At 39.2% G+C, this 26,433-nt stretch overlaps 1 protein-coding gene across 22 annotated transcripts in view; it reads right to left on the reverse strand.

Moving 5' to 3' along the window:
• ANK3 (ankyrin 3) overlaps positions 1–26,433 on the reverse strand; it is a 745,841-nt gene that overhangs the window by 182,315 nt on the left and 537,093 nt on the right. For all 22 annotated transcript variants that reach the window (XM_066242002.1, XM_066242003.1, XM_066242004.1 and 19 more), the window contains one exon: positions 21,478–21,576. In XM_066242002.1, coding sequence (XP_066098099.1) covers positions 21,478–21,576 — 99 coding nt within the window. The remainder of the gene's footprint in view (positions 1–21,477; positions 21,577–26,433) is intronic.

A 26,433-nucleotide genomic window follows, 5' to 3' on the forward strand; every position in this document is an offset into this window, starting at 1 on the left:
TAGAAAACACCATGAAGTCCAAAGATCTTCCCAATAATATAAACCTGAAAATACCTAAAGGAGCTATAACAATCATCACATTTACCTTCCAACATAAAAATATATTTCATATTCTCTCAATGTAATTATCTTATATGGACTTAAAGGTCAAATTTGTTTTTTTCACTTTTTCTGATAAGCAGACTGACTGTAAGACATAAAAGAATATGTGTAGACTTTTTGAAATTACGCTCACACACACACAAAATAATTTTAGCCCAACTCATTTATCTTTGAAAATAATTTTCCCCAAAGCAAAATGCTACATATATAAGGAATTCAAAGTATTTGGCAATCTAAGAGCAAAATCTACCTCAATTCCTTAGTCTTTAATATGTACTTTCCTCACAGACATACATTTTTATTAATTTCATCATTAATATTTTTTAATTATGGGAAATTTCAAACTAAAGTAGACTGAATAGTGTAATGAGCTTTTAGGTATCTAATGCTCAGTATTGACAATTGGTGCCTAAGGATCAATCTTGATTCATTAATACCCTGACCTCTTTCTTCCTCTTTCTTGTATTATTTTGAAGCAAATCCAAGACAAAACATTATTTTATCCTCACAATTACCCCTGTGTGGAAGGTATAATCTTTATTTTATAAATGAAGTCTCTAAGGTTCAAAGAGGTTAATTATTCATCCAAGGTCACACAATGCAGAACTAGACCAGTGCTGACTGTGAGAGACGATCAAAGGGTGTCTTAGGATGGGTTATTAAGACAAAGACCCTCTGCTTAAACTCTTAGCCACTCTTAGCCTTCCTTATCTACATTCTGAAGCTGCTACCTCTGATCTTTGGCGTCTACTTATAAAAAACATATAGAATCCCGAGTCTCTTTAGGAAAGGTGACCGGTTTCCTCAGTGCAAGAGCTGTTAAGTGCTATTGTTCTAGCCATTGTTATGTTCCCTTTATCACCTGGTTTAAATAATAAAGTTGGCTAGCTCCCCAAAGTCAGTTCCTAGCTGAACTGCAAAGAACTACCTGAAACACAGCTCTCTCAACAGTAGCTTTACTTGCAGTATTTTTAACATTGATTATAAGTGGCTGATGACTTTGGGTCTTTTGCAAATGTCCTCTGCCACTTTTCAAAAGCGCATGGCTCTTCAAATAGCCAGACTCCCGGCAGGAGAGGTGCCTCATCAGGAAGCTGTACAAGATGTCACAACTGCCTGGCTCACAGGCTGGGCAGGACTGGTTGCTGAGACCTTCACAGATCAGTGGAAAACTGGTAACTAGAGTTAGTGTAAGACATTTACTTAGCATCACTGTTTTAAAAGTCACTAAGGTGGAGACCAGACCCGCTGATGCACAGTGAAGACTGAAAAGTACCTACCATTTAATAACTCACACTTAAGTCAGTTAAAAAAAAATAAGGAAAATTAGCAAGCATTGACTTTACTTAAAACCCATTCTTGGGGCAAAAATATAAATATTTAAATTTTGAATTAATTCCTTTAGCTTATCATTCACTCTCCTGAAGCACTGTCTGATAATGACACCCGTGTGTTTTAAAGATCTTCAGCAACTATCATTCATGCCTCTGCCAAGTCTAAATTCCTCAGGTTAGGATTCAAACTCTCTTAACATCAGTCCCTGCTATCCTTGGCCGTTCTATTCCATCTACTTCAATTAACAAACTCTTCTTAGCAGTGCCTGGCAAAAGCTTACCATTTCCTTGTTTTTCTGCTTTGCCCACATGACTTCATGTACCTGCAAATTTTCTTTCCACTTTCTCCAACACCTAAATCCCTACTGTTTTAAAGTACAGTGTTTCTTTGAATCCTTTTCCAAAATTACATATGATCATTCTACCTTCAGATCCTCTATGTACCTCCTCTTTGGGAACCTACAGTGTTTGACCTGGTATTTTAGTTATCTGTGGGGATTTGTTATCATTCCTCCAGTCTGCTTCTGAAGACAAGGTTATTAATTTAAGAGAGATTTAAATCTCAGAAAGAAGTAACTGTAAGGCCAGTGCCCATGGCCATACAGGTTCCCATTGGATTCGGGCAGACAGTAAAGGAACTGTGGAGCCAGAAAATGGTGGGCCAGCCCATTTATTCAAGTCTCAAAACAGCAGATGAGCAAACTGGCAGGGAAGACCGCTTCCCTCTCACTCAGAGATCCCAAGCCCTGACCCCCTCTGGGCTCACCGGACTCACAGGCCCCCACCAGCCTCTGCACTCTTTAGCAAAACAGGCTGGCTGAAATACACCTTCCCGGGCAAACAATAGCAAACCATCGCCCCTCCCCACGAGGCAGGCAATCCATAATCTATAATCTGCCACCCGGAGGGCAAGCACCGCCTTCCACAGACTACACACACATGGCGCTGCCCATGAATGCATCATTTAGGTGAAATACAAGTGAGCAAACCTAACACACGTTTCATACCTGTTTACACAACAGTAACTCAGTACCATTTCCATGAAAGTTGCTTTGAAATAATGATTGAATGAATGAATAAACGGAGTGAGAGAATAAGTAGATTTTTTGGTCTAGTCTTTTAAAAAATGTTTTCTAGTTAGTTGGTTAAAAAATTTCTTTCCTTGTTACCCTTTTGATTTAATACTAGACTCATTTTATAGTTTAGAAACACTTAAAATAACTTGTCTTTCCTTCCAGAAAAGTGAAATTTTTGATAGATAAGTGACTTGTAAAATGGAATTAAAGAATACGACTCAGTCATTTTAGCTCTCAGAATAAGAGAATAAGAAAAACATCAGAACCTTTGCTCTAAATTAGATTTTTTTTCCTCTTTCTAGTTCAGAATCATATAAGCTTTAAAAAAGAGCTATTGTGAATATTGTACTTTATAGCACAGCAGGGAACTGCTCTACTCTTTTCCCTATAATTAGAGTAATGTATATTCTAATACAAAATAAGGATTCTTACCTGTTCCTAACTCCTAGAAATTTACAGTTAATGTAGAGTGTCACTTAGAATGGGTTCTGGGCCAAAAAGCAGTTCACTTGTGTGCAACAGCATGACCTTTAGTTCAAAAATGCTTGCCAAAGGCAATTCTTGGGGCTCGGGAGGTGGCTTTAAGAACAGCAGCATATGCATTTGGACAGGATAAAGAGAGTTGCCCGTAGTAACATTACGGAAGGGAAATGCAATTGCATGGAGTTAGTCTTTTTTTGCCCAATTCCTCTGAATTTTAAAGTACTCATATAATGATTAAGTATTCCCCTGGGCAGAATTCTGAGGCAACACAAACTGGCTAGGCCAGATCTTATATTTCATTTCAGTGACAGAAATTTTATTAGTGGGGTGGGAAGTGGCATTTTGCTGGCTGAGTGACTCTTGCGTTAGCCTAAGAGCCAAATGTTGCACAATTGAAGGTCAAAAAGACCGACTCTCTTTCACGTCTGGTTTTTCTGAAAAGCACAGAGCAGGGCATTAAGTTAACACACCTAGGAATACTGAGAACAGAATATGTCCATGATAGGTTGAATTAGATCAAAGTCCAAACTGAAATGACACAAATTCATGACTTGGGAAATGCTTTCAAAAAGAGACATATATTTTGATCTGTATCCTCTAGTTTCCTTTCTTCTAAGCAAAAAAACTCACTCCGGAGAAGGAAAAAAAAATCAAACAGAGAGAACTCTGTGAATATATACATTTCCTATATTATGGATGTAAAGCAGGATATGAGATTTAATTAAAATTGAAAACAGGCCCTGGCTGGTTGGGCTTAGTGGATACAGTGTCACTCCTGCGTATGTCCCAGGTTCGATCCCTGGTCAGGGCTCACATGAGAAGCAACCATCTGCTTCTCTTCCCCTCCCTTTTCCCCTTTTCTCTCTTGCAGCCAGTGGCTTGGTTTCTCTGAGCGTCATCCTCAGGTGTGAGGATAGTTTGGTTGATTTGAGTATCAGCCCCAGATGGGGGTTGCTGGGTGGATCCCTGTTGAGGCGTGTGCAGAGTCTGTCTCTTTATCTCCCCACCTCTCACTTAAATTACTTACTTACTTACTTAATTAACTAACTGAAAACAAAGAAAAACCAGGTACTGCTCCAGAGAGGAGAGTTATGATTACAACCAGATAAATTAAAAAGCATCAATTATAGTCTAATAGCTATTCTCACATCTGTATTTTTCACTAAACATTCTGACTTTATCTTCATTTTATGTGCATTAGGGCAGTTGCAGATTTGGCATAAGAGGAAGTGAGATAACATTTTCGAAACCCCTTTATTGTCATTAACTGTGTATTACAGGCATTTTAAACTTGTGATCTTACTGAGTCCCTCCAGTTTGTGAGGATGGCATGAGATGATCCATTTATAGATGAGAAAGCAGCTCCAGAGGATTAATGCACCTCCCCGAGGTCACATGCCAGTAAATACTTGAGGTTAGATTTTAACCTCAGGCTCGCCTCCCTCAGAGGGATCGCATGCCTTCTACTACACCAACCAGTTTCCTTTAAAGATCAAGAATTCATTTCTGCCATTTATATATAAAAGAAAGAAATATCTCTATTTGCCTTCCTTGATGTCCTACCATACATTCTGTATATTTAGTAGTAAACTAATATAAGGTATAATCCTTTTGGGGGTTTTTTCTGCTTGGAAAATGACAGCTTTCTGAATCTAAAAATAAACCCTATGCTATTTGTTGTAACTTTTCCCATTCTGTACATGGTTATTGTCCCTCCTTTCTTGTCTTCTTTTGAGTTGAGTATTATTTGTTATTCTAATCAGTGAATGATCGTAAAAATCAGTGGTCCCCAACCTTTTTTGGGCCACGGACCAGTTTAATGTCAGAAAATATTTTCACGGACCAGACTTTAGGGTGGGACAGATAAATGTATCACGTGATTGAGACAAGTGTCAAGAGTGAGTCTTAGACGGATGTAACAGAGGGAATCTGGTCATTTAAAAAAAATAAAACATCATTCAGACTTAAATATACATAAAACAGAAATAATGTAAGTTATTTATTCTTTCTCTGTGGACCGGTACCAAATGGCCCACAGACCAGTACCGATACAGGGCCCGGGGATTGGGGACCACTGATATATTATATCATTGGCTATCTTCTTACTTTGGATTTTTAACCCACTCTCCTTTTAGTGGTTGCCGTAGGGATTACAGTGTGTATTCTTAATTTATCAGTGGAATCTAAATAATATATTATTCATATATTATATGATAATAAAATATATTGAAATCATATTTTCCCTGGCCAGATAGCTCAGCTGATTAGAACATTGTCCCGAAGTGTAGAGGTTGCCGGTTTGAGATCCAGTCAGAGCACATACAAGAGCAGGTAAATGTTCCTGTCTCTCTCGCGTTCTCTCCCTTCTTTTCTCTAAAATCAATAAAATAAACATTGAAAAAAAAGAAACAATATTATACGACTTCATGTATAATGAGAATTTTGGAATATAACTGCATTTTACACTATTAGTTTAATCTTTTGTGCTATAAATATCATACATTTTACTTTCATGTGTTATAAACCTAGTAGACTGACATTTTTATATAAATAATCAACTTTGAAAGATTTTAAGAAAACAAAAATAGTCCTTCATATTTATTTACATAATTTATTATTTCTAGCTCTTCTCTCTTTTACTTAGATCAAAATTTCCATCTGATGTTATTTTGCTTCAGATTAAAGAACTCCCTTTGGTATTTCTTTCAGTGAGTGTCTGGGGGCAATAAGTTTTCTCAGCTTTTGCTAATTGGAAACTGTCTATATTCTGAATTTATTATGGAAATATATTTTTACTGAATAAAACTTCTTTTATTGATATTTCTTTTTACTTAGCCCTTTAAAGATACACTGTTGTCTTCTGACCTTCAGGGTTTCTGATGAGAAGTCAGATTACAGGGACAGACAGGGATAGACAGGGACAGACAGACAGGAACAGAGAGATGAGAAGCATCAATCATTAGTTTCTCATTGTGCATTGCAACACTTTAGTTGTTCATTGATTGCTTTCTCATATGTGCCTTGACCACGGGCCTTCAGCAGACTGAGTAACCCCTTGCTTGAGCCAGCGACCTTGGGTCCAAGCTGGTGAGCTTTTGCTCAAACCAGATGAGCCTGCACTCAAGTTGGCGACCTCGGGGTCTCTAACCTGGGTCCTCCACATCCCAGTCCAACGCTCTATCCACTGCGCAACCGCCTGGATTAATTGTGGTTTTAATTTGCATTTCTCTAATGATTAGTGATGTTGAACATTTTTTCATCTGTCTATTGGCCATCTGTATGTCCGCTTTGGAGAAGGGTCTATTCATTTCTTTTGCCCATTTTTTCATTGGACTGTTTGTCTTCCTGGTGTTGAGTTTTACAAGTTCTTTATAAATTTTGGTTATTAACCCCTTATCAGACATATTGTTGAATATGTTCTCCCATTGTGTGGTTTGTCTTTTCATTCTGTTCATCTTGTCTTTAGCTGTACAAAAGCTTTTTAGTTTCATATAGTCCCATTTGTTTATCCTGTCTTTTATTTCACTTGCCCTTGGAGATAAATTAGCAAATATATTGCTGCGAGAGATGTTTCATTGATCTTTTGCCTGTTCTTATGCCAGTACCAAGCTGTTTTGAGTACAATGGCCTTGTAGTACAACTTGATATCAGGAAGTATGATACCTCCCACTTTATTTTTCTTTTTCAAGATTGCTGAGGCTATTTGTGTTCTTTTTGGTTCCATATAACTTTTTGGAATATGTGTTCTATATCTTTGAAGTATGTCATTGGTATTTTAATTGGTATTGCATTGAATTTATAAATTGCTTTGGGTAGTATAAACATTTTGATGATGTTTATTCTTCCTAACCATGAGCAAGGTATATGCTTCCACTTGTTTGTATATTCCTTGATTTCTTTCTCAATGTTTTGTAATTTTCTGAGTACAAGTCTTTAACCTCCTTGGTTAAATTTACTCCAAGTTACTTTATTTTTTTGGTTGCAATAGTGAAGGGGATTTTTCCTTAATTTCTCTTTCTGACAGTCGTTGCTATATAAAAATGGCTCTGATTTCTGTGTATTAATTTTATACCCTGCCACCTTGCTGGGCAAGGTACATTTACCAGGTCCAGTAGTTTTTTGACTGAGACTTTAGGGTTTTCTATATACAGTATCATATCATCTGCAAATAATGATAGTTTTACTTCTTCTTTTCCAATTTGGATGCCTTTTATTTCTTCTTCTTGTCTGATTGCTGTGGCTAGGACTTCCAGTACTATGTTGAATAAGAGTGGTGAAAGGGGGCACCCCTGTCTTGTTCCTGCTTAGGGGGACTGCTTTTAATATTTGCCCATTAATTATGATGTTGGCTGTGGGTTTTTCACAGATGGCCTTTATCATGTTGAGGTATGTTCCCTGTATTCCCACTGTGCTGAGAGTTTTGGTCATGAATGGGTGCTGGATTTTATCAAATGCTTTTTCTGCATCTATTGAAATTATCATGTGGTTTCTCTCCTTCCTTTTCTTTATGTTAAGGGGTAGTCAACCTTTTTATACCTATCACCCACTTTTGTATCTCTGTTAGTAGTAAAATTTTCTAACCGCCCACCGGTTCCACAATAATGGTGATTTATAAAGTAGGGAAGTAACTTTATTTATAAAATGTATAAAGCAGAGTTACAGCAAGTTAAAGCATATAATAATAATTACTTACCAAGTACTTTATGTCAGATTTTTGCTGTTTGGCAGAATAAATATTTATAAAACAATTTACTACATTTAAATCTATCTTTTTATTTATACTTTGGTTGCTCCACTACCGCCCACCATAAAAGCTGGAATGCCCACTAGTGGGCGGTAGGGATCAGGTTGACTACCACTGGTTTATGTGATGAATCACATTGATTGATTTACAAATATTGTACCATCCTTTCCTCCTCAGAATAAATCCCACTTGATCATGACGTATGATTTTTTTTTCTTGTATTGCTGGATCCGGTTTGTTAATATTTTGTTGAGGATTTTAGCATTAAATTCATCAGGTAAATTGGTCTATAATTTTCTTTCTTTGTGCTGTCTTTGACTGGTTTTGGAATTAGAACTATGCTTGCCTCATAAAAGGAGCTTGGAAGTCTTATTTCCTTTTGAATTTTTTGAAATAGTTTGAGAAGGATAGGAGTTAGTTCTTCTTTGAATCTTTGGTAGAATTCACCTGTGAAGCCATTTGGCCCAGGACTTTTGTTTGTTGAGAGTTCTGTGATAACTGTTCAAATCTCATTTGTTGTAATCTGTCTGTTCAGATTTTCTGATTCTTCCAGATTGATTTTTGAAAGATTGTATTTTTCAATGAATTTGTCCATTTCACCTAGGTTGTTTAACTTTTTGGCATACAGTTCTTCATAGTATTTTCTTACAATATTTTGTATTTCTGTTGTGTCAGTTGTTATTTCTCCACTCTCATTTCTAATTTTATTTATTTGAGTCCTCTCTCTTTTTTTCTTGGTGAGTCTGGTTAAAGGTTCATTGATCTTTTCTACTTTTTCAAAGAACTGGCTCTTGGTATTGTTTCTTTAGCCTCTATGTCATTTATTTCCACTCTGATCTTTATTTATTTTCTTTTTTCTACTACCTCTGTGCTTTATTTGATGTTCTTTTTTAAATTCTTTTAGATGCAGGGTTACATTGTTTATTTGAACTTTTTCTAGCTTTTTATGGTATGCCTGTAGTGCTATGAACTTCCCTCTCAGTAATGCTTTTGCTATGTCCCATACATTTTGACTTGTTGTATGCTTGTTGTCATTCGTTTCTAGGAATTTTTAAATTTCTTTTTTGATCTCGTTGTTAACCCATTTGTTATTTAATATCATGCTATTTAGTTTCCATGTGTTTGAGTATTTTTCAGTTTTTCTGGTATGGTTGATTTCTAATTTCATGCCATTGTGATTAGAGAAAATGCTTGATATGATTTCAATATTCTTAAATTTGTTGAGACCGCTTTTGTGCCCTAACATGTATATGGTCTATCCTAGAGAATGTACCATGAGCACTTGAAAAGAATGGATATTCTGCTGCCTTAGGGTGAAAGGTTCCAAAGTTATCTATTAAATCCAGTTGATCTAGTATGTCTTTAAGTCTGCTGTTTCTTTGTTAATTTTCTTTCTTGAGGATCTATCTAGTGATGTTAGTGGGGTATTGAAATCCCCTCCTATTATAGTATTGCGTTGTTCTCACCCTTTATATCCATCAAAGTCTGCCTTATATATGTAGGCGCTCCTATATTCAGTGCGTAGGTATTTATAATGGTTATATTTTCCTGTTGGATTGCTCCCTTTATCATTATGTAGCGACCTTCTTTATCCCTTATTATAGCCTTTGTTTTAAAGTCCATTTTGTCTGATATAAGTATTGCTACCCCAGCTTTTTTTTCATTTCCATTTGCATGAAATAATTTTTTTCATCCTTTTACCTTTAGTCTATGTGCATCTTTTGTTTTGAGATGTGTCTCTTATAGACAGCATATGTATGGGTCCTGTTTTCTTATCCACGCAGCTAACCTATGTCTTTTGATTGGATCATTTAATCCACTAACATTTAAGGTTATTATTGATATGTAATTGTTAATTGCCATTTTATTCTTTAAAACTATCTTTCTCTTTTACTATATTCTTTTCCTCTTTTGTTGTGTTTACAACAGGCCCCTTAACATTTCTTGCAGCATTGGTTTGGTTGTAATGAATTCCTTGAGTTTTTTTTCTGTCTGGGAAGCTTTTTACTTCTCCTTCAATTTTAAATGATAGCCTTGCTGGATAAAGTAGTCTTGGTTGTAGGCTCTTGTTCTACATTACTTTGATTATTTCTTGCCATTCCCTCTGGTCTCAAGTGTTTCTGTTGAGAAGTGGATGTCATCCTTATGGGGGCTCCTTTGTAGGTGATAGTCTTTTTTTCTCTAGCAGCTTTTAATATTTTCTCTCTTATTTATTTATTTTTACTACAGCTAGAGTCCAAGTCCTAATGACCACTCCTTCTAGCTGGAATTAGGAGCAGATTCCAGGCTAAAGTAGGCATGGGGGCATTGAGACAAGAGGAATAAAGGAGACACTATACATTAAATAAAGCAACAGAGATAAGACTGTCAATACCCACAGTAGATATCTTCAAGGGATAAATAAAACTCAAATATTCAGGCAAGGCATAGTAAATGGCCCTTGTGTTCACAAGAAATGAGATAAGTTTACCTGCTACTTGGAAGAAATGCTTTGGGCTCGTTCACAGTGATGTGAGATGGGGTCAACAGCCTTGGGAACCTTTTTACCTTTAGTGGCTTGTCCCAGCAGGCTGGGCAAGGTCAGGTCACAGGTAGCTGGATTAGGGCTGGAAGAGACTGAACCCTCCCTCCATGGAGCAAGGGGGCAGCTTACATTCTCATGTCCCTTTTTCCCACAGAAAAGGCATGTCTCTGGTGGTGGTCGAGAAGCCTGGCAGGTTTTAGTTTAATGACCTTTCTTTCAACTCTTAAGGCAGGGCCCTGATGGAATCAATACTGTATTCCTGATTGCTCCCTCTTTCTAAGCAACTCTTCTCTGAGTGCTGCAGGAGAGCTTGTTTGGCTGGTGTCCTGCTTCCCTTTGCTGGTATTGCTGGTTCCAGGGGAAATATTCACTTTAGATTTGGGGAGTGATTCAACCCAGATTTGGGGAGTGATTTGGGGTGGCTGTCCCTCAAAGTGTTTCTCCCTGTGCCTCCTAGATTACTCTCTCTTCCTTCTACTCCAGTCCTCTCATCTCTCCCCATCCCCCAGAGTCCCGGGTGAGTGGTTGTGGAAAGGTTTTCTGCACAGGCCCTTTAAGAAGAATCCTGGGTCTGAGAAATCTCTCTCTCACAAACAGTATCCTGGCTTGTTTCACAGCTAAATACTGTCCATATGCGTCTTCTAGTCTCTGGAGCTGGAGGCTGGGGCTTTGGTCTTGGGGCCCAGGACTCCTCCTCTCCGCTAAACTCACTTTGTGCCATGTGAGTCCCTTCAGGCTGCTGTTCATGCCTGGGAGCTGGGCAGCCCTCTCCACGTTTCCGCTTTTTCTGCCAGTCTCTGTGGCTTCTTCAGTGTTCCTTGGTTAAAGAGTCCTCTTAGTTTAATCCAAAGTTTGTTTTTCCAGATGACGGTTCTTAAAATCAAGTTGTAATTCGCTTTGGTTCTGGCAGGTGGAAGTTGGTACGTCGACCTACTCCATCGCCATCTTGCCATTCCCAAAAGTTGTTGACATGGTATTTATTTGATATTTGATCTCTTTGCTTTCTATGCTTCAGTTTGGATGATTTCTGTGACTTGTCTTCAAGTTCACCATATTTTGTTTTTTGTATTTTTCTGAAGTGAGAAGTGGGGAGGCAGAGACTCCCACGTGCGTCTGACCGGGATCCACCTGGAAAGCCCACTAGGGGGCAATGCTCTGCCCATCTAAGGCATTGCTGTTTTGCAACTGGAGCCATTCTAGTGCCTGAGGTGGAGGCCATGCAGCCATCCTCAGTAACCAAGCCAACTTTGCTCCAATGGAGCCTTGGCTGTGGGAGAAGAAGAGAGAGATAGAGAGAAAGGAGAGGGGGAAAGGTGGAGAAGCAGATGGGTACTTCTCCTGTGTTCCCTGGCTGGGAATCAAACCCAGGACTTCCACACACCGGGCCAATGCTCTACCACTGAGCCAGCCAGCCAGGGCCAAGATCACCAATTGTTTTATCTGTGTATTCAATCTGCTTTTTATACCATTAAATGAATTTTTAAAATTTCAGATATTTTGTTTTTGAATTCAAAGATTTCTAACTGATTCTTTTTTTTCCTAAAGGACGAGATATTTCTCCTTAAAGCCTTCTTCTCTTTACTTGTTATGTCTATCTTTTCCTTCAGATTATTTAACATATTTATCATACTCAAAATCTGCTAATTCCAACATCTCAGTCAGCTATGGGTCCATATCTCACATTTTCATATTTCCATTTATGTATAGTAAATTTTAAATTATATATGAATATTATAAATGATACATTAGAAAGGCTCTGGAACTTGTTGGGGCTTGGTTTTAGCCTTTTAATGGCAGGTCTATTTCAGTTAGCCTTACTCCTAGAGTGGTCCCTTTAGTCTTGGGGCACAGTCACAACTCCTAAGGTACAGTCCTTCTGGAGGTTCAATAAAAAGTCAAAGATATTTACTAAGATTCTTTGACATAGTAATTCTCTCTCTTACAGTAGGTTGCTGAACTCACTTCTCAGTTTTTAATCTTTTAGCTATTATTTCCCTCTTTTTTATTTTGTAGTTTCAGTCTGATATGCACAGCTCCGGGGTCAGCCAAGAATTCTGGGGAGCTTGTATGTTGATTTCAGCACTACCCTATATGGCTCCCTCCTTTCAGGGATTCCCTCCAAATGTACAGCCACTCTTACAGCCCCAAACCTGGTCCTGTGTTCTCAAGCCAATAAAAGTGAGTTTCTGCATGAGTTCTATAACAGTATGCTGTGCTGACTGTAGAGTGTTTGCCATATAAGTGTTGATCTTATCCTACATTATTTAATTCTTTCAAGAGTTGATTTCACTCCAATTTATGCTTGCTTTTGATTGCTTTGCAATGTCTCCAAACAAGTTACTAAAAAAATATTTTTCCAGAGTTTATGATTTTCATCAGCAGGAGGCTTAGATCTATAGAAGCTACTTCACCATTACTTGAAGCCAGAACTCTCGTATATTTGAGTAAAAACATGAATATGTAGCCTCTATATACCATATCATCATAAGTTTGTGTTTCTTTCTATCATATACTACTTTCAGAATATTCCTTCTCTAAAGAGAGAATTCTTGAATTTTGAATAGGTAGAAACTAAGTAACCTATCATAAAATATAATTTTAAATATATAAAGGTATTTTTTATATTTTTCTTACAAGATATTACATAAAAATAATCCATTAAAATTGAAGTTCAATTTTCTTTCTTTGTTGTATCTTTTCTTAGGGGATTAGGGGAAAAATAATTAAGATGTTTTTAATTGATAACTATAGAGTACTTGTGCATCTAATGAATGTAAAGTTATTTAAAAGAAATAGGATATGAGCATTACCAACCTCTACAGAAGCAAATATGAGCAAAAGGAACTTATTTTCTGAGCACCAGGACTTGGAACCACATAATGCTGATCTGAAATAACAACAGTCCTGAGCCTCTTTTGTAGACTCTTTAAGAGAACAAGGCTTAAGTGCCATGTGAACTTCACCCAATACTCTTAGGTCTCTAATTTAGTAAGGATAATGAGGTTTTCCATATGACGTAGAGTCATTAAGGTAGGAAAAGAGGAAGAGAGAGAGAGAGGTAGGGAGGGAGGGAGGGGGAAAGGGAGAGCGAAAGGGAGAAACATGCTCTGTCCATTCTCAAAATTCTTTTCAACTCTCAAAAAACATTCTTTCCTTCAAAGAGACTTTTATGTTGGGAAAACAAGCATGATTACTTGTTCATTTAAAAAAAAATTAAGACTTTCTGGTTTTGGAGCAGTTTAAGGCTCACAGAAAAAAATGAGATATAGGCACCCTTGGCCTTTGATTCCAAATATATATTATACTTTCAGTTAACTTTTAACATTTGTTGATACAAAATTTTGCAATGAATATATTTTAAATGACATAAAATATTTTTAAATTAGTCTTGATTAATGCACTATTTCAAATGATTTTGTCAACATGTCTATATTAAAACCCTGAGGAGGAATATTGTATTAGAATTTTCTCCTTGAAAGAGAATATTTTATGACTATGAAATATTTAACATATTTGTCAAGTATTTATTCTTAACCAAGTCAATCACACTTCTGGAGATATTATAGAAAGTGACAGTCAGTATCAGTAATTCCTTTATCTTCATATTTAACCTGAGAAATATAATCACATGCATTTCTGAGAAAGGTTAGCTTAAAATGAAAATACATCCAAGTGTCTCCAGAATAGTAATAATTTAACAATTGACAGATTTGAGGTACTCTGAAAACACTTTATTTGCACAAATATCTCTTCAATCTTATAAAACAATTGCAATGCCATTTTACTTCAGGGAGAACAACTGTATTACCATAATTCCAAAATAAAGTCAAGTAAATTAAGACCTTTTGGCAAATGTAACATTAAGGAGTATATCTTATTTCTATATATTCAGCAAACACTTATTAAACATCCATTATATGCCTAAAAGTGTGCAAAATGCTACAAATACTAAGATGAATGTAAGCATCTCAGTGTCAAGATGTAGCTTTGGACGTGATGCACTACAGGGATTATAAGAGGTGTGGGCAGTGGCTCCTTGCTAGGAAGGTTGAAAGTTGAGAGACAGGCAAGGTTAGAGCCACATTCTGGGAATCTGAGTATTGTTATTACCGACTCTATCTGGAATTCCTGCCATCTCTGAAGCACTAAATAGAAGCACGGCTGCCTTTATTATGAGATGAAGAAGAGTCAGTGAAAAAAGAAAACTAAGAAGATGCCACAAAGTCTTAAAATGGTTCTGAATTTAAGGGTTCATATTGAGTCTCTGATTTGTCTGTGAACTGATGCAATGGAAAATGAAAGTGACAAGAGACCATCCATTGCAAAGTGTCTTCCTTAAGCAAATATACAAATAAACATGCTAGCTTTCAGAGAACATGAGTTAAATTGAAAGAAACAGCAGGCTACCATAAGTAGCCATTCTTAGCAAAACACCTTTGTCTATAAAGAAACAAAGTCATTAAGACATTGTTGAAAAAGGAAACAAATTCCAAAAGTAATTTTAAAATTAGGATTGAAAAAATTGCCTTAATATGTGTTTAAATCTCAGTACATTTGCCATCACTATTACAGATACTTTACATACTTATTCTTGTCAATGATGCACAATAACAAGGAACTAACCAGTTGATAATAGCCAGCATTTCAATACTGGGAAAATAAGAAAAGCTTTTTTGAAATGAGCTAAATAGAAACAGAACCACAAGGCTCAGCGGTTCATCAGGTCCTAGCTAAACTCCTTCAAGAAGATTCACATAGCACCATCCTTTACACTCTCCAACTTTATTGAGATATGATTGACATATAACATTGTGTAAGTTTAAGGTGTGCAATGTGATAATTTGATACATATATTGTGAAATGTTTGCCACAATAAGGTTAGTTAACGCATCTTCAACTCACATAAATTTTGTTGTCCGATGAGATCATTAAAGCACTACTCTCATAGCAACTTCCGAATATACAATATTGCTAGCTATAGTCACCATGATGTACCTTAGATTCCTGAGGTTTATCCATCTTATAATTGATAGCCTTTACCCTCTGACCAACATCGTCCCACTTCCCCCACCTTCCAGCCACTAGTGATCACCATTCTATTCTTTGTCTTTATGGGTTTGGTGTTTCCAGAGTCCACAAATAAGTGACATCACACAGTATTTATATTTCTGTCTGACTTATTCAATTAGCATAATGCCTTGCACTTAACATAAAGTCCATTCATGTTGTTGCAATGTCAGGATTTTATTTTTATGGTTGAATGATATTATCTATCCATATCTATCTATCTATCTCACACTTTTGGGGGGACAGAGACAGAGAGAGAGTCAGAGAGAGGGACAGATAGGGACAGACAGACAGGAACAGAGAGAAACGAGATGCATCAATCATTAGTTTTTCGTTGCAACACCCTAGTTGTTCATTGATTGCTTTCTCAAATGTGCCTTGACCGTGGGGCTACAGCAGATCAAGAAACCCCTTGCTCACGCCAGTGACCCTGGGTCCAAGCTGGTGAGCTCTGCTCAAACCAGATGAGCCTGCGCTCAAGCTGGCGACCTCAGGGTCTCGGACCTGGGTCCTCCGCATCCCAGTTCAACGCTCTATCCACTGCACCACCGCCTGGTCAGGCAGTCTATCTCACATTTTTTAAATCCATTCACTCACTGATAGACACTTAGTTGTTTCCATGTCTTGGCTATTGTGAATAATGCTGCAATAAACATGGGATTGTAACTATCTCTTTGAGATAGTGATTTAATTTCTCCTTTGGACATCTACCCAGGAGAGGAATTGATAGCCTTTATTGAAATTGCCAATCATCTTTGAAAATGAAGTTTGAATGCTATGTTCAAGCTATATCAACTAACCAATAAAGATGTAATATATATATATAATTTTTTAATATCAATTGGTATTTTTCTGTTAATAATATCAAAAACTTCAACTCTCGTTCTCTAGAATTATCCACTTCTTTGTTCAGCCTCCTTCCCTGCTGACCCTGCAACTCTCTGGATTTGAGGGTGGTGTTAGCAGTCTTATTACGAGATTTATGAGTCTCTCTCTTCTCCTTATGGGACTCTAGTGCTGGGTAGATTGTTTTTATTTCATGGTGTCCTACAGATCCTGCAGGTGTTCTTTATTTCTTTTCATTCTCTTATCTTTTGCTCCTTTGACTGGATAATTTCAAATGTTTTGTTTGTTTGGTTTCCTTGGAAAAGTCTGATATTAAAGCTCTCTATTGAATTCTTTGGTTCTGTCATTGCATTTTATTTCCAAAACTTCTTTGGTTATCTTTTTGCTTTCTATTTATTTGCTGAACTCATTTGTCTCGTATTTACCCCCATGATTTTACTACATTGTTTATCTGCATTTTTTTGTACCTCTGTATCTTTAGGACAATTATTTCAAATACTTTCTTGGGCAATTCCTATGTCTCTCCATTTCTTTGAGGTCACTTATCGGAAGCTTACTGCATTCCTTGGGTGATGCCAAGTTTCCCTGATTCTTCATAATCCCTGTGGCCTTGCACAGACGCCTGTGCATTTAAAGAAGCAGTCGCCTCTTCCAGACTGGACAGGCTGACTGGTATGGAAGGACCTTGACCTGCGTGAAGGTGTGCTGGAGCATGATGTAAAACTGGCCTGGCGGTGCAAAGCGTCAAATGCAGGGGAGTGGCAGTTCTGGATCCAGGAAGGGGTGTGATATTTCATCAGCTCAGGCTGATGGGATCACAGCATTGGCCACTGTGCAGTCCTCAGTGAGCACTGCAGGGGCTCTACAGTGGCTGCAAGGGCTGTTGGAGTCCGCAGCGTCACCTCCAGGTTCAGTGGCTAGGGACTTGGACAGGCAGAGGTGGTGGCCAGAGCTAGTGGTGCACACATACTCAGCTGTGGGGGCCAGGAACAGGTGCCTATGTGTGTCAGGGGCCAGTTTCAGACACACATATATGGGTGAGGTCAGCTGCAAGGTCCCTACACGGGTGCACTGTGATGGAGGCTGGTGAAAGTCAGGCTGGGGCACGCAGGTCACAGGGGTAGGGACTAGCTGCAGGGGAGCCCAGTGCTGCAGGGCAGTGTTGGGAGACACGACCAGATCTGGGCCCACAAGTAGCTGTGGAGGCCCTGGCTCCTGCTCTGTACTCCTGTGGCTGCAGGGTGTGCCACGGGTTTGTGCATGGCAGTGGGGCCAGTCCTGAAGGTCTGGTCAGGGACATACAACTGGGGCTTAGCTGTGCATGTGCTGAGTGCTGAAGGCCAGTGACTGAATAGAGGGCTGAGCTCAGGCCCACAGCCACTGGGAGGGCCTTGGAGGTTGTGCATTTCCAAGGCTACAGGACCTTGCCCCTGGTATGTGCATAGCAGTAGAGGCCAGTGATGAAACTCAGGCGGGTGGTGGTGTGCAAATGCACAGCTGGCGGGGCTGGCTCCAGGCATGCACAAGGGGGTGGGGGGTTAACCATAGGGGTGGAGGCTGGTATGGATCCTAGGCTCTGGCAGTGGGGGGTGGGAGTGGGGAGGGTGCAGGGAGGGACTCAAGGGTTGGCGTCTGTGAATGCGAATACTTGTGGGTGAGAACTGGTGAAATCTGCAGGGGGGTCCCTGGTAGTGGTGAGGGCCATTGGTTACTTCAGTGGGGAAGTTGCTGGGTCCTCTGCAGAGCAGGTCACAGTGAAGTGTGGTCACTCCTGCTGCATGGCTGGCACTGGCGGCCCTTGCTCTCTTCCTTGTTCCTTCTCACCCCTATTTATCTTGGCTTTGCCAATCTCTGGGTGGGATAAAACCAGACTGGGTCCTTTGTGCGGGTTGCCTGAAGGCTGGGGAAGCTGGCCACTTGCCTGCTTTCTCTTTCTAGCTGGGGAGTTCCCTCCTGGCGCTGAGTGGTGCCCGCCTGGGGGATCAGATGATATGGGTGAAATGAAGCTGTCGTCTGTCCCTTTTTGTGTAGCTATTTCAGGTTCTTTTGTTCTATTCCGTCACTCCTGTTTCTTAAGTGGATTCCTGAACACTCCCAGAGCTGTTTCATTTGTGGATATTTGTTTAATTGTTGATCATTATGGTGGGGGCAGAGGCTGGGGGGTCTCACTCCATCTTAGTGATATCACCCAGCAATGTAGCATCATGACTTTTATAGTAACTATTCTTAAAGTAACAATATCCAGTGCTCTACCATCTGGGAGACTTTGTGACATCACTGGGGACAACTTCTTTGTACTGGATGGCAAGCCGAGACTCAGGAGGGGAAATTTGTCGAGGTCACAATCTCATCACTTGTAGGCCACACTTAAGACTAGAGATCAGGTACGAGGGTAAAATAAAATTCACTCTCATCATGCTTTTCCATCTGGTAAGATCTTGCTCATATCCTACCTAAATTACCCTAGCTCCTGTTAAAGTTTACTTCCTTAAATGAAAGTCCTAGGGGTCTGCTTTTAAACAATCCTTCATTAGGTCAACAACCAGTGCAGGGGACAGAGCAAGGGAACCCGGTCCCTTAGAGTGCTGCCATCTGAGGTGAATCCAGAGTTTTGTTCTGTCTCCACAGGGCGATTGGTGTGTACCAGGTCGGGCTCTTGATGCAACAAGGTAGCCCTAACAGTAGCATGTATCTCGTAGGAGGTGTTTGGGTAGATAATATCTTCTCAGTAGCCAATGGACTGCACTGTTAAGATGCAGAGTTATGAAAAATTTTGTTTTCTGTTTTTAGGTTTGTCTCCAGGGCTTTCTGACATTTTAGCTAGATCCATCCCTTTCAAGCCCACACACCTAATCACTCTGTTATTTCAGCAAGAGAGAAGGGAAGCTTTGATGAGAACACAGAACAGCCCGCATACTTTAGGCACGCACTGCACTTGCTCCCATATAGTCTGCCAGGAATTCAGTGTGTGCCCTGCTGACATCCCCTCCCCTCCCCCCACTCCAGGGGACAGCAGAAGAATGAGGGGCCTCTCCATTCTCGGGTTCTCCAAGTATCCCTCTCATTCACACCTCACTCACAAAACACAAGAGGAAAGGAAATCCAAGTTAAAACCAAATGCATAGTAGAAAGAAATCTACATTTTGTTTAAAATATGACAGCCTTTCAGAACACAGAGGCAAAGTGGCACAGAAACCAAGGTGCACAATCAGTTTGCTGATGTACGTTATTTCATTTCTAATACTTTTACCCAGAAGAGGTTTTTACGTTTTTATCCCAACTCTCCCTTATGAGATTAATGCCCCATAAAGATGGCAATCAGAATTTCCTATGTACTCCTTTTTCCCCTCTTTGTACAAAAACAGCAAATTTTAATAAATGATGCAAAGTGATTGACAAGTGATTGATGACTGCACCAATAGAGGGAGAAATGAGGTAATTTCTAATCCACACACCCACTAAAACCCCAGCCGGGTACCCAGATAGAACTTCAAGCTTCTCTTTCTTACTTGGCTGCATGACTCCTCACTTCTCTTCACAAAGATTCTTCCTACTTACAAATGATCCTTTAGCTCCCGTGATCATCAAGTGGCATAAGCAATTTCTATCTTTTATTCCTTACAACCTCTTAAATAGCCTAGACTTAGCAGAAGACCCCTGGCATTTAAAGCAATGGTTCTAGCATTCTTTAGATACTGGCCATTGCTTTTTATTAAATAATGCAAAGTCAGTTCAATAAGATCTCTATTCAATTTACTTCACCAGACAGTCAGTCCTGATACAGATTAGTCTTCATCTTTCCCCATTTCTTTCTGGAAGGCTTGTTTCTTTTTAAATACATACAAGGTTTTCAGGTTCAATAATCATCAGGAAAAAGAAGTTTGAGTCTCCTGCCAACTACTTCTGGCTGGGCTACCTTAGGGTTAGAATACAGGAGACAAGCTACCTATCAGCTTCATGAGGACAGGGATGTCTTGTCCCATCACCCTGCTACATCTGGCCCCAAGTAGGCATTCAATAATCATTTACTGGTTGAGTGAACAATAAATGACATAGTTAATTTAGGAGCTACAGGAGTCAAGTTCAGGTTACCAGATCAGTTTTAGAAAGATGAAGATCAGGTTCTTGAAGGAGGAAGTACTAGCTTGTGGGAGGTACAGTTGAAAGACTGGGGAGAATATCCAAAATTCTTAGATAGGTGGATGTTTATGGCAAGACTACCTTTTTATTAGCCTGGCTCTCACTCACACATTATAAGAAATGCTTGAAATGTTGGAAGGAAAATGCTTTGGTTGGCGTTTAAAGCTAATTTGAGCTCTGAGATATACTAGGAAAGGCTGGAATTTATTTCTGGCTGACTTTATACTGGCATAGTTTATAAACATTAGCTTGATCTTATGACAATGCTGCACAGTGGCCAGTAATTGTCTTTACTTGCAGAGAAAAATTACATGTGGGAAGTTAAATAGCCTACCTAAATCAACTAGCTAAGCTCAGAATCTGGGATTCAAGCTTAATTAAAATTCTTAGCTATTTCCTCACTCACAGTCCATCACACCGAAAAAGCAAGCTGCCAAATGCCTAGCATGACAGATTTGTGTTTTTTTTTTAATTTTTAATTAAAAAAAAAACAAACACAAGTTAAAATAAAATTTACTTCCTTAAGCATTTTTAAGTATCTAGATCAGTGTTAACTCTAATCGCATCGTTGGATAACGTCTCTAGAATGTTTTCTTCTTGCAAAACTGAAATTCTGTACCCAGTGAGCAACTCCTCATTTTCTGGTTCCCAGAATCCTTCTACTCTCCATTACACTAAGTACGGTAGATACCCAGAAGTGGTACTGCTGGCTCATATGGTAATTCTACCTTTAGCTTTTATGAGGAACCTCAATATGGTTTTCTATAGCAGCTGTACCATTTTCATTCCCACCAGCGGTGCACAAAGGTAGACAGGTTTGTTTTTAAATAAATGTCAGTTTTAGTATCAAACTGACTAAACATCTAAGCCTGTAGTGTCAAGTAATGATTAAATTATTGGAAATTTAATGCAACTAAAATTCTAGGCCTTAGACATTAGTTTCTGTAATTACAGTCATGCCCTATTTAGAAATGTATTGAAAATTTATAAATTTGGATCATCATCCCATTTTAACAAGAAGAAACTTAGCAATTACTTTCTGAGAGACTGTAACAAATGAACAAGAATAAAGTCTGTGTTGAACCAGTGGAAAAGTATTAAGAAAAGTATTCTTACTTCCTGAAAATGAGTATAAGCCATGTACATAAATTACACTCTTACCCTCGTTTTGGCATCGATTTTAGCTCCTCGATCAAGCAGTAGTTTTACCATGTTGGCATTTCCTCTTTTTGATGCAACATGTAAAGGAGTGATGTCATTCTGTGGAAGAAGAAAAAAAGTAGGTATAGTTTGAGTATCTTCAGTTCAACTAAAACATTGTTTCCAAAACCTCCCTCAACCAGTCTTTCTTCTTTTTCTTCTTATTTTTCACAACATTTTGAACAGTATGCTTCCAAACATTTCTCTCTAACAGTAACCGTCTTCAGAAGGAGATTCCCTGTCAAAGGCATGAATTTTATGAAAGATACATTGTGGAACGGAGTCTTAGTTCATTTATTTTATTTACTTGAGGTGACAAATGGATAACGATTTTTTTTTTGCTCTAAATTCCTGCACCTTTAAGTCAATGAGCTTTCCTACAAATTAGTGCTATATATATTGGCTAAAGAGTGGTTGACCAAGAAACAGCTGATTAAGTCACAGCAGACCGAATTAAAGCAGTATCATGCTACCCAGAACCTTCCCTGAGGTGATAGTAACACAAACTAGAAAAATCAGTCGCAAAACTTCCCATGTATATTGGGCTAAAACGTGTTCACAGGCAGAAGACTGTCTTTTTTTTAAAAGAACTACTGTGGAGAAATAGCCATAATATTAGAACAATATGAAATTCCAATCATGACCTCGATACCATGGTTCTTCCTCTATGCATCTTTACTGGTGTTATGACTGTTTCAAACTGTCAAGGAAACATGCATATACAGTGAGAAACTCTCTGGTTCAGTTCCTTATTCCTGTATAGCAGCGATATGGGTTTAAGAGCTGTTGTTCACAAAAGCCAATTACAGGATAAATGAACCAGGCTCAAAAAGGGGTTATATTTTTGTTGTTTGATTGCAGATACAATAAAATAGCTACCAGGTACTGATCATTTTCTATGTGTTCGGCACTGTGTTAACCCTTTATTATCTCATTTAATTCTCATAATCCTCATGATGTCAAATACAACCTGAATTATAATGCCCACTTTACAGATGTAAAAACAGCCAGCAAAAGCAGGATTCAAATTAAAATCTGACAAACTCATGGTTTTAAAAAACACTTCATAATAAAAAAATTTCAAGGCCCTGGCTGGTTGGTTCAGCAGTAGAGCATCGGCCTGGCGCGCGGGGGACCCGGGTTCGATTCCCAGCCAGGGCACATAGGAGAAGCGCCCATTTGCTTCTCCACCCCCACCCCCTCCTTCCTCTCTGTCTCTCTCTTCCCCTCCCGCAGCCAAGGCTCCATTGGAGCAAAGATGGCCTGGGCGCTGGGGATGGCTCCTTGGCCTCTGCCCCAGGCGCTAGAGTGCTCTGGTCTCAGCAGAGCGACACCCCGGAGGGGCAGAGCATTGCCCCCTGGTGGGCAGATCATCGCCCCTGGTGGGCGTGCTGGGTGGATCCCGGTCGGGCACGTGCGGGAGTCTGTCTGACTATCTATCCCAGTTTCCAGCTTCAGAAAAATACACACACACACACAAAAAATTCAAACAGGGTCAAAATTTCAGAGAAAATCATAAAGAACATCACCCTGGTTCAGTATTATCAATCTTTTGCCAGTATTATTTCTACTTTCCTTTCTACCTTTTTTTTCTTGCTGAAGGAGTTTAAGAAGAAGAGAAAAAAAATTATAAGAATCATGCTGTTTCATCCATAAATACCACAATGATCTCTTAACAGATAAGAACATTTAAAAAAAATCACAATATCATTATAACAAAATCCAAATAACTTCATACCATCAAGACCCTGTTCAAATTTTCCAGTTATCTCCAATAATCTCAGCTGGGTTGTTTAAAATCAGAAGATCCACATCTAGGATGAATTGTCCCTTAGGTCTCTTTAAATATCCATAGGTGCCCTACTCTACCTTCTTTTTTCCATATTCTTACATTTATTGAAAAAAATTATAAGTAATATATTATGTAGAATTTTCCACATTCAGGACATGGCTAACTGCATACTCATGGAGTGTTCCTTAGCATATTCTTTTTATCCTGTATTTTCTATAAACTTTTCTAGTTAAATGCTTTCAGCCATTCTACATCTCCCAGCTGAAGAACCCTTAATAGCTCATTATTCTTAGATGTTAAAGAGTAAATCAAAAACAATTCAGCCTGGCCAGGCGGTGACATAGTGGATAGAGCATCGGTCTGGGATGCAGAAGACCCAGGTTCGAGACCCCGAGGTCACCAGCTTCAGTGCAGGCTCATCTGGCTTGAGCAAAAAGCTCACCAGCTTGGACCCAAGGTCGCTGGCTCGAGCAAGGGGTTACTTGCTCTGCTGAAGGCCTGTGGTCAAGGCACATATGAGAAAGCAATCAATGAACAACTAATGTGTCACAAGGAAAAACTGATGATTGATGCTTCTTATCTCTCACTGTTCCTGTCTGTCTGTCCTTGTCTATCCCTCTCTGACTCTCTCTCTGTCCCTGTAAACAAACAAACAAAAAAAACAACAAAAAATCCCCAATTCATTAAATGAAGATAAAAGAGAAATGAGTAAAACAAATTTGTTTTGGTATTGCTGGTGGGGAGTAGATGGGACTCATATCATTGTTCTAGAACAGGGATAGCCAAACTTTTCTACAAAGAGCCAGAGAGCAAATATTTTTGGCTTTATAGGCCATACAATCCTTACTGTAAATATGCAGCTCTGCCAGAGTAGCAGTAAAGCACCATATACAACATGCAAAAAAATGAGAGTGGCTGTGGTCCAATACAACTTTATTTAAAGAGCACTTCAGAATTACAACAAAATTGTAGAAAAACTATTACTGAGAACCACCCAAAACTAGCTGAACAGAATTCCTATAACTAAAAACATAAAGAAGGAGCCATGGGGAGACAGAGCAATACCATCGTGCATCCTTGGGTGGCTTTCAGGAGTCTCCTACTACTTTGTAAAGATGCTGAACTTTCTCAGCTACAAGTGAGTGGAGTGGTGGGTCAGCCTGCCACACTACCCTGTACCAACTCAACAGCTAGTAAAGCCACAATCATGTGCTGGGGCCGAGGGGTATGTGGTTGGACGCCATGCTCAGATCAACTCATTGGGACTAATGCATATCAAGTCACCTTTCAGAGGAACAAGCCTTGTAAGCTAAACAGCATCATTTAGAAAGAGAATGGATCTTTAACCGTCAAGAATGCAACCTACTCTGATAGTGGCAGGTATTATTTTGTGTTAAGCACTCAGGCCAGTTTAACAATTTGAAAAGCAACATATTATTAAAAATCAAGTTAGCTCCACCTAAGACCACCAATGTTCCAACATCATCTAGGGTCTCCACCGCTGCACCTACAATGCCAGCATCTAAGCAGAACCTCAAGACAGCTCCACCTGAGGTCACCAGTGTCCCAACATCCCCTGGGGTCACCACCTCTGCTGCTCCAATGCCAGTGCACATGCAGAACATCCTGAGAACAACTTCTTCATCTTCCCCAATGCTGACAACAAAAACACAGCCTAGCACAACCACAGGAAACAAATACAACCAGTTTCCCCACCGAACTTTTGTCCAACGGATGTGGGATTGGCCCTGGGACATAGCCTTCAGATGGCATTTGTTAATGCAATGAAATCAGCGTGAGCCCGGAACAACATCCATGAATGAGCGCCAACGAGGAGCTCTACCTCGGGGTCTTCGTTACTTCCATGACATCGCTCGCTATTCTGGCTGTCAAAATTACCAGAAAAACGTATGCAGTGGGAAGGTGGTAAAATAAGCAAGTTTTCATCAAATGACCCTAAGAATCGATCTTTGTATGATACAGCCGCAATGTGCTACCAAAATCAACTTTGAGAACAATCGTCTTTCCAGTGTGCATTGGCCTCAGCGGCCCACCAAGGCTTTAAGCTCTTGACTGAAGAAGACAATGACCAATCAGCATTGGTCTGGAATGACTTTTCTGTCAATTGCCCATGGCATTCAAACATGTACACTTATGTTGGGTAGTGTCTCTAGTTCATCTGTGAATAGTCAACCTTATTGGTAATAGAGTTCTAATATTTTACGTGAAGAAAAAAAACTTTACAAAAAAACGGTGGCCTGACTTGGCCTGGGGTTGGTAATTTGCTGATCCCTGCTACAGACCCACCAGCTTACAACTGAGTATTTTATACATAGCCGGTTACAAAAGAGGAAGTAAAACTATATGTTGTGCACTATGTATGCTGTGGTCCTCTTTGGTGTGGACTGTTTTTTTGGTGTGAATGAGAGCTGGCAGAAGCAGATAAACTTACTTATGATTTTTTAATTGCCTTGCTTGTTTCTCTTGTCCGAGTGCAAGTGTACGTCTCTCTAATGACCCAAGCAGCACAGTGGGTGAATTCTAGACATGAGACAGCAGGTGGAGTGTCGGGTCTATTGGAAATGCAGTCTAACAAGAGGCTTACTGAGTTCAGAGTGAGATATGGCACGGACTTGTCACCTTCCTGTGTGAGTCAAGGCTTATATGCTGTAGTTCCCTTGTAAAAATGTGCCCTTGCCTGGATGAGCAGGACTTAATTAATTAACCTTTACCACAGTCGGCTAATTTTAGTGAGAGGAAGACCTCTCTTTCTAATTTTCTCTCTTCATGTATTCAGATATTCATTTACTCATGGTACTCTCTCATAGGGTGGGTATGTAGATGTCAAAAGGGTGTCTTGGATTTCTAACTCTCAGATTTTTCTACACCTTTCTGTTCCTCCTAAGAGGAATATTTTATAACTCTGTAGCACTTAAAAAGTGCTAAAAAGGGTATATACTATGTAATTTCATTTTATCTTCACAACAATCTACTAAAGGAAAATATATATCATTAACACCACTTGACAGATAAACTGAGGAAGAAAACTAGTCAGTAATTTGTGTATTTAAGAGACAGCTAATTAGAGGCAGAATCAGGATCAGCATTCAGTTCCAAACCTCTGG

The sequence above is a fragment of the Saccopteryx bilineata genome, chromosome 9, assembly GCF_036850765.1.
Source record: "Saccopteryx bilineata isolate mSacBil1 chromosome 9, mSacBil1_pri_phased_curated, whole genome shotgun sequence".
NCBI lineage: Eukaryota > Metazoa > Chordata > Mammalia > Chiroptera > Emballonuridae > Saccopteryx > Saccopteryx bilineata.